Genomic DNA, 8,976 nt, shown 5'->3' on the forward strand with positions numbered 1-8,976 from the left:
GAGACTCTTGTGAGGATTATTTTAGTGCATTTTAGTTAAATCAAAATATTGTGGTTTCTGTGTGAAACACCTTAGGAAATAATTTAATTATTTTCTAGCCAAGGGTTAAGAAAATTTAACCAAAAATATCCATATCTGCAGCTACCATTACAAAATAATCATGCAGCCTAATTTGAAAGCTGATGGTAGAAAATGGGTGAATATCTTTAATTACAAAATGTCCTAATAACTGCTCTATAATCTGGAGTATTCTAGTTTATAGTTGCTGAGGCATCCAGCAGATGGGAGCAAAAAGCTGCATGATGTTGTGACGCCAGGGATAAATAAAGCTTTTGACAATTTAATAATAAACACAGCTTATTTCCAGATTTATCTAAATTAGGCAAAAAGTGACTAAAAACAGTATAACAGTTGGTTCAAATATAAACTAAACACTAGATCACATATATTTTTTGAAAGTTTATTTTTAAAATATAATGGATTAAATTAATATATATAAATGTATATCCTAAGTCTTAAAAAAACACAAATTCCTACATTAAAATATTATAAAATACTTATTGCTATATCAAAATTATGCCCCACTGAAACAACATTCAGTGTTATTTTGTGCATACTATATATAATACTGAACATTCCACATTAAATTCCTCTTCATTAAAAAAGAATGATCTAAAGGGCCTACCCATCCTTAAGCAAACAATTAACATGTTTACAAAATGAACATAAAGAGTCTTTAAGAGAGCACAATTTATTTCACGTTATACAATGTTAATTATGCTCTGGGATATCCAGTCAGAACTGGAAAATAGAACATTTGAAGACCGCATGACAAGTCATACAACAACAAATGAATGCACATAGTGACACTGAGTTCTGGCTACATTCAAGTTTGTCAAAAACATGCACACAAACACATTTCAACATGTGTAACTCGACAATATGATCAAATACATATTTATTTGTGTAGATGCGAAACTGCATTGCATCATACTTAATCTGATTCAGAGGGTCCTTTGATTTATTTTTTAGGTCACTGACCTTACCCCTAAAATAATTACATTAAATATATGAATTCAAAACACTTCCAGGCCATAAATATATGGTAAAATGATTAAATAAGAAGTAGTATCTCAGCATCCCCAAAATTGTTTTTACCAAAGACCCATTGTAATAAATACTGTAAATGTGAATGGACATATGGTCTTTACAGCCAGCATGTTGAGTACTCAAATTTGAAAAGAACACACAAAAATCTGCTTTTTTATGTCAGTCCCAAAATGTTTGATATTGAAGTGCTTTTTTGATATATTTTTTATAATAGCTGCCTCGTGATACAACACACAGTGTCAAATCCAAGGTAGTTTGCAGCTTTCCTGTATGGCGTTTGCATGTTCTCCCCAGGCTTGTGTGGGTTTTCCCCCGGGTACACCGGTTTCGTCCCCCAAAACATGCTGGTTGAGCACTCTAAATTTCCCACATGTATGAGTGTGAGCGTGAATGGTTGTCTGTCTCCTCGTGCCCTGCGGTTGGCTGGCCACCAATTCAGGGTGTACATAGATAGGCTCCAGCACCCCTCGCGACCCCTGTGAAAATAAACGGCATGGAAAATGAATGATTATTCCAGATGTACATTGTTCAACTATCTAGAGGAGACATTGACGGTGATTGTCTTGCGTCCAAACTGGGAGGGTTTGAACCCGGACAGTTCAAAGGCATTGGACGTCTATCGCTGTCAGTGGTAGCCATTAGATAACGAGATATTTACCATTTTACCATCATTGTTATGAACAATTATCACGATGCCAGAAGAATGTATATGCATTTTGCCATCCTTTTTTTAGATGGCAAGCAGTGGGGGTTTCCAGATGGGAAATATGTGGCTAGTGCTGGGGAAAAACCCGGTCTAGTGCACCTGAACCTCCTGTGGTAGCAGCTGGCAGCCACTGCTAACGTGGGTGAGGACCTTCTCCTTGAGCTGGGCCACCTGCTCTCTGAGGACGTTGGCCGTAGAAGCCAAGTCGGTGTTGTGGCTCTTCAGGGTGGTCACCTTGTCCTCCAGCCGAGATATGCGCTCCAGTTTGCGTTTGCGACACTTGGAGGCGGCGATCCGGTTCCGGAGCCTCTTCCGGTCGGCCTTAATGCGCTCCTGCGAGTCCATGTCCAGGGGAGACAGCGGCGGACTCTCCCCGAAGCTCTGCACGTCCGGCACCGTCTGAGGCTCCTCCTTGGGCGGCTGCACTCGGCTCGAGAGCTCCGGCTCCAAGCCGAAATGTTGAGGCGGGGGTGGGAAAGGGACCGTGTCCGTGGAGTAGTTGACGGTGGTTCCCGTAGCCCCGCTGCCGTACGTGTGGAGGTTCGCATACACGGGCGGGTCCAGCTGCGTCGGAACCGGGGTGACGATGCCGGCGCCCAAATCCGTTGTCCCCAGGTTCTGCTTGTGAAGGTCCTCCAGCGCCTTGACGAAACCCTCGGCGAACTCCTGCTCGTCCGTGACGGGTTTCGGGTAAAGGAAGTGGCTGCTGGTCGGCGTGGAGCTGGACATCCCGCTAGACTGGATGATGAGCTTCTCCAAGTCTGGTGAGGACAGTTTGAGCAAACCCAAGTCCGAGGAACCCAAGACGCAGTCCACTTGCTGTTTCATGTCAGGGTCGGGCAGGCTCAATTTAATCTCCTTCTTCATGGTTCTTTGGAATGTAGTCTCTTGTATTCGACGCACCTTCAGGGCTGCGCCCTGGCCATAACCTGACAGACCGGCCGCGGGGCGAACCTTCTTAGGGATGTTGACTCGCGCTGCTGGCAGTGAGTGCAATGCTACTGGCGCTGTAGCTCCGCCTCCAGCCTTTCTATGTGCCGAATTACTGCTACGTCACCCAGCGCATGCGCAGAGGTAGCCTATCACGCCGTTCTGGTGTCGTCAGAGATCTGGTCCAAGGAGGAGGTGTCACTTCGCTTAGTTTTCGCCTCGGTTATATAAACGTCGGGCCTGGGGATTCAGGGGGTCTTCCTTGATCTTTTTGGGGGTTCAGATCAGTGGATGGTGTAGTTGGATGTCAACTGTGGGCCCGTGTTATTTTTATTTTTATTTTTTTACATTCTGATTGGACATGGATCTAAAACTTGTAGCCCAGGGGACAATTGTGGGTCTAGGGACAATATTTCATAGCCCCCATTTTACAATCAATTGTGGTATTAGTGTTGCCTGATTGTTTTTTGGGATAGGAATAAAATAATTGATAATTACAAATAAAATGCATGAATGTATTAAATAGTAATTTAGTTAAAAGCCATGGATAATAAAAATACAACCAAAAAAAATCAATGTAATTTTCATTAAAAGGTTTGCTTTAAGTGCCACAACTACTCTCTCTCAGCTCAAGGGAGAATAGGCTTTTGTCAAGGATGAATAAATATTGTGCAGGAAAGCAGCGATTAGTTCTACATATGTTTTTCATCTTGGTATATTTTGTGCCCATTGATAAAAATAGTCTTCTATCCTGTGGGAGGTGATGACGTCTCCAGCTTGCCTGCATCAGCAACCGCAAGTCGCCTTCACGCCTATTCTGGAGGATGAAGTGTGTGTTTTGCATATGTTACCATGGCAACAGGATGCATGACGCAGGTTGGAGCATCAGAACAGGAAGTCAGTGATTGGCTGGGAAAGACAGCAGGAGGAAGGATGGAAATGAAATGAAGTCCCTTCATCTAAATGACACACTATTTTTGTTGATTGAACCTCATTTATGGGATTGTGTTACAAGGGAAATGATCTTTGTGGTGGTCTAGAGGAAAATAAGCTTTTTATAGGGAAAATGGAATTACGCAAAACAGGGAAACACTCATTATCACTGTTATATACTACTACTCCAAATGGATGGAGAATAGAGGGATTTAGTGACACTCTTGACAATATAGAAAAGACATGCAGGCGTTTCTATCCGAGCGTACACCATACAAGGTGTATCTTCATTTTAGCATGAATTATATTTCAAATAGAGATGTGCAGTTGTCCAGTCTTTTGCCCATTTAGTGTTGGTGTATTGCATGACGATTGGATCAAATAGATTAAATTACTGCAACGCTTTGAACAAAAGTTTTTATTCCCATGTTTTAGTGGACACAATTTACCACATTCCTTTGTGGGGACAAAAAAACATTCTGGACTAAACAATAACTTTTTTTCATGTGTGTCAAAAATATTTTTCCTAAATGGTTCAACTCAAGTGTGGGAGTGAAACAAAAGGATATTCAAGGGAAATTAGATTACAGCTCTGTGCTGTAACCTCCCAAAAGACAAGCTAATAACGGAAAAACACCAGAAACTAAGTAACGCATTCCAGTGCACCACAAGACAAAAACAGTCATGTGCACACAAAAAAACAAGAAAACATACTGCCAATTTTGTCAACAAAGCTTCTGCCAGTTGGGAGGAATATTCTGAGAATGTTTAAAAGTTTAAATTAAAAAAAATAAAACAATATTATGGCAGTGGAGGCAAAACAACAAAATATGGGCATCAAATTTCAGACTCGTCAAGTGATGGTTGGTTGAGTGCTGACAAAGTGGCTCATTTGTGTGCTGATGACTGACAACAGGTCAGTGCTGGTTCTTCATCCCCTGCGGTTTGCCAGGTTTCTTATCCGTCTGCTGCTGACCTCGCCCAGGACCGCTCATCCCTCTGCCGCGACCACCAAACACACCTAGCAGTGGAAAAAAGAATAACAGTTCAGTTCAAGGCAAACCTGGTCTTAACATTTTAGCAATAAAATTACAATGCAACCAAAAACTCTGCATAAACAAACACATTTTTGTTGTTTAATTATTGTTTTTTATCCATCCTTCATATAGTATAACTACAGCAACAAGAACATCCTCCTATCACTTACCTGCAGTTACTTTGGTACAATACAGCATGTTTTTTTCTTTCATTTAGCAATATCCTTGTATTTCTGGACTATATTTTTGCTTTGTAGTACTCTGTAGTATTCTCAATAAATACATCCATCAATGTAACCTGGCTTTGCTTATATTTGTGTTTAGGTGTTGCATGAATAATAAGTCAAAATAGTTTTATATCCATATCCACGCTTTCTACAATGAGTAAAAATCACCAAAACACACAGTAGTTTGTTTTGAGGGTGAAAGGCTGGAACCTGTCACTGGCAATTCCATTCCTTTGTGATCGCTGACTAAATAATGTGTCTTCTCGCTCATGAATCTTGGATAATTCAAGCTCACCTCGGCCCACTCCACCTCTTCCTTTGCCCTGCTGTTTGTTCTGTTGGGCTCCCCTCCCTCGGCCCTTGGACACCACCTCCTCCTTCACCATGTCAATGATCTCATCCGGGATGCGCAGATACTTGATGGTGCTTCCTCGGATGTAGCACTCCGGCATCCGCCAGAACTTGTCACCGTCCTTTGAAAGACAAATGAACTGATTATTCAATGTACAGTGGTACCTCGACATACGAGCAATTTGAGATACGAGTAAAATTTTGAGCAAATATTTATCTTGAGATACGAGACAAATTTTGATATACGAGCAGACAGCGGACGCGAGAGGCTGCTCATAAGAACATCATGGGCACTGTCTCTCTCCCCGCAACTCCCTCGTGTAATGTCTCTCTGGTCGCAACTCCCTCGTGTAATGTCTCTGCGAGCACTGGGCGGAGCGTTGCATTGTTCATATTTGTCAACCTCTGCCGATAACTGCCCTTATAAATGATTATGATTCCCCTTACAAACCCCCCAAAAAACTTACAAACACCGTACGACTCGTACGGTGTTTGTAAGGTTTTTGGGGGGTTTGTAAGGGGAATCATAATCATTTATAAGGGCAGTTATCGGCAGAGGTTGACAGGTATGCATTATTTCAGTGTTTTTTTCCCATTAGTCAGTGCGAATGGCGCATATACTACTTCTCGTTGGCAAGTGGTCATGCATTATCCTATTGTGAGGACATTTATGTAAATCGCTTTGGGAATATTTTGAAGGGAATACAAAAGCAAACAATTGATAGGTTGCATCTGAAAGTCAGGGTGGAGGTGGGGCAAATAGAGCCAACCCAGCCGGGAGAAGAAAGGTATCAAAATTTAAAACTAAATTAGAATTAAGTTTAGTGTAAGGTTAAATTAAAATTATTGAGTGTGTGTGCATCCTAATCCAAGCTCATTTAAATTTGTTTATGCTATGTTACGAGCGCGTTGCCGTGCAAAAAGTCTCCCCCCTCTCTCTGTCCGCCTCTCTCCCCTCCGTGAAATCCATCTAATTTTAATAATATTAAACACATTTTAGTTATATTAAACCAGTAGTTATTTGTTACTTTGTTAATATATGGCGAATCAGTCAAATAAAAATGTTTTTCCAATCCAATATCCTGTTTTGGGTGTTTTTTTCAGAGGGTTGGGACGAATTAATTTGTTTTTAGTTCATTTTATAATAGGTGGACATGAATAAAGCCAGGACAGAAGACAAGCAAAAGAAAGCCATGATTATACCCGAGATGTGCAAATGACTTCTCGCAAGTTTATGTTCATCCAGTTGTCACAGCTAACCAGGTGGCCGTTGTATGTCTCGCCATTCTTCAGCTCCACCAGCTGTTCACAATCAAAAAATCAAAATGCTTCAATCAAAGATGTTTAGAGCCAGATGTCTTCACAACTATTGTCCGACTAATGCAGCCTCACCATTGGATGGTTCTGAGCAGTCTTCAGCAGAGATAAAGGAAGCTGTAAAGAAAAGGTATGTTTGACAAAGTAAACATTATTAATAACATTCTCACGCGGCGGCATTCAGTATAACAAATCACTTGCTCAAATCCACGCAACACCGTTTCGAGAAAATTGGTCGTACAAGAAGCTCAGTTTGCTGGTTGATGTAGAACACTAACATTTACTCTACAGAACAATATTGCATTAGCAACACCTTGTCCACAATACTATTATGACTTCGAAGCTAACGCGTTAGCCAATGGGATCTTAAATTATTCTTTGTTGCCATGCCACCACTGCAGTTAGCTCCTTTACGTGCAAACCAGCCTGTAAATTATTGTTGACTTTAACATTGCATTGCATTTTCGAAAAAAAAGACATCTTACCATGGTGATAAAGTCTCGTTTAGGTTTTGAATCAGACTTTTAGAAGGTGGTCAGGCGCGTCGTCTTCTTCTCAGAAAGTGTTTGGAGTCAGATTATGGTTACAATGTACGATGCTGCCTTTTAGAGGTCAAAGTAGATATTGCAAGTAGACAAGACTAGGAAAAAGTGCTCAAGGCCACCAGGGATGGATTTGTAGGTGTTGAATTAATTAATTAATCATAAAACCAGGGTCCCTACCACCATTTTCTGTGTACTAAAATAAAATGAAGCTACTAGATTGTTTTCCAAAGCAATAAATACGTTTTTAAATGTATTTTATGAATGGTTTTATAATTGCTGAACAAAATTTTATCACTGTAATGTAGTCTAAACACTCAGGCACAGAAATGGATGACCTCACACTGACTGAATGCCACAATACTGTTTTTAACACAACCCTTTAAAAAATACCAATTGCACATCCTTTACAGTGAGTACATCATGAATGCCACAATACTGTTTTTAACACAACCCTTTAAAAAATACCAATTGCACATCCTTTACAGTGAGTACATCATGAATGCTGGGTCTTGTTGCATATAGTACGTCTACATATACTCTATCATCCTCTGTACAGGATGAACTCTTTGGACAAATGTGATGACCATGAATTCCCTGGTCGTCAAATAAAGACAGACACAGAGACAGATTCTGACTTTTAATGGTGCCCTTTGAAATAAAACAAACATCATGCTTTTATGACATATGTAGCCATCGATGAAAGGCGTCTATGAATTAATATATTCTTTTGAGTTATCCAAAAGCGGCAAAGCCAAATTTCATCCTCACTGAACTATTGCAAAGAATTGCAAACAGTGTATGCCTGTCTAACTGTAGCCACAAGAAATTAGACACTCCTGACCAGCTGCATCGCTCTTCCAAACCTCTTCAGATACTGTGATGGGCTGACAAAACACAGTTATAACATGCCTAAAGATCTCCACACACATTCCAGATCATTCATCACCTCTTTTATTCATTAGGTCTGATCATCACCAATGTCCTTTTTAACATTTAGTCAGAGAAATACTGGATAGACATTTACACAAGGAATAGTCACATTTGAAGCAGTTAATACTTAAAATTTAGCACAAGGCAATTATCAAGGGAAATAACAAGACGGAACCAATTTTTATGTTTTGTTTCATTAGCAGCACAGTGGTTGAGTGGATTGCATGTCAGAATTCTATGTTCAAGGGTTCGATCCCAGGCCTCGGCCCTCTTGTGTGGAGTTTGTATTTCTCCCAATGCAGCATTTCTCTGGGTGCTATGGTTTCCACCCACATCCCAAAGCCATCCAAGGCTGGCTGATTGACCACGTTAAATTCTCCTGAGATATGTGTGCATGGCTGGCAACCAGTTCAACGTGTACCCCACCTTTTGCCCATAGTTAGCTGGACTAGACTCCAGCACCCCTGTACCTTATGTGGAGAAGTAAAACGGAGATGAATTAATATTACATAACACCTATCTATTTTTGTCTTCTAGAACACAAGATGAGTTTCAGCTAATCATTTCAATATTAGATTCATGTAAACACAACTTAACAACTTAAAATGTTGTTACACACACTCCGAAAAACCCAAGAAAAAACATGTTGGAACTCCGTGACCAACGAGGATCGAAGGCAGACAAATCAGGAACTCACCGCCAACTCTATGACCACAGTTGAGAAAAATACTGGATACAGAAAATGCATTTTACGTTTTGGGGGACGTTTGATTTCGTTTGACGTATTGTAGCTTGGATTTTCTTCGTATCTTGGGTTTCCAATCAAGGCTTTTTGGAACTTGAATATTTTGTACATAGGTGGAGGTACTACTGTATATGGATGTTGTCAA

The 8,976-nt window shown here is 40.6% G+C and overlaps 3 protein-coding genes across 3 annotated transcripts in view; 1 reads left to right on the forward strand and 2 right to left on the reverse strand.

Annotated features, from left to right (window-relative positions):
• LOC144079161 (peptidyl-prolyl cis-trans isomerase FKBP3-like) overlaps positions 1-8,976 on the forward strand; it is a 139,843-nt gene that overhangs the window by 97,363 nt on the left and 33,504 nt on the right. The gene's annotated exons all lie outside the window — the stretch shown is intronic.
• LOC144078570 (transcription factor JunD-like) lies at positions 731-2,860 on the reverse strand. The gene has a single exon (XM_077606749.1). The coding sequence runs from the start codon at positions 2,681-2,683 to the stop codon at positions 1,907-1,909; it is 777 nt and encodes a 258-aa protein (XP_077462875.1). The 5' UTR covers positions 2,684-2,860; the 3' UTR covers positions 731-1,906.
• lsm4 (LSM4 homolog, U6 small nuclear RNA and mRNA degradation associated) lies at positions 4,082-7,245 on the reverse strand. Its single transcript, XM_077606750.1, has 5 exons — positions 7,097-7,245; positions 6,687-6,728; positions 6,498-6,596; positions 5,239-5,416; positions 4,082-4,700 (listed from the first exon to the last, which is right to left on the reverse strand). Exons 1-5 carry the CDS (start codon positions 7,097-7,099, stop codon positions 4,597-4,599), a joined length of 426 nt encoding a protein of 141 aa, XP_077462876.1. The 5' UTR covers positions 7,100-7,245; the 3' UTR covers positions 4,082-4,596.

This window comes from Stigmatopora argus, chromosome 8 (assembly GCF_051989625.1).
Source record: "Stigmatopora argus isolate UIUO_Sarg chromosome 8, RoL_Sarg_1.0, whole genome shotgun sequence".
NCBI classification, from domain to species: domain Eukaryota; kingdom Metazoa; phylum Chordata; class Actinopteri; order Syngnathiformes; family Syngnathidae; genus Stigmatopora; species Stigmatopora argus.

Coding starts and splice junctions, on each gene's coding strand:
- LOC144078570 (XM_077606749.1), bottom strand. CDS start 2,683: ATGAAGAAGGAGATTAAATTGAGCCTGCCCGACCCTGACATGAAACAG.
- lsm4 (XM_077606750.1), bottom strand. Junction 6,597..6,686: donor CTGCTCAGAACCATCCAATG/GTGAGGCTGCAT, acceptor GATTGTGAACAG/CTGGTGGAGCTGAAGAATGG. Junction 5,417..6,497: donor AAGTCATTTGCACATCTCGG/GTATAATCATGG, acceptor TGTCTTTCAAAG/GACGGTGACAAGTTCTGGCG.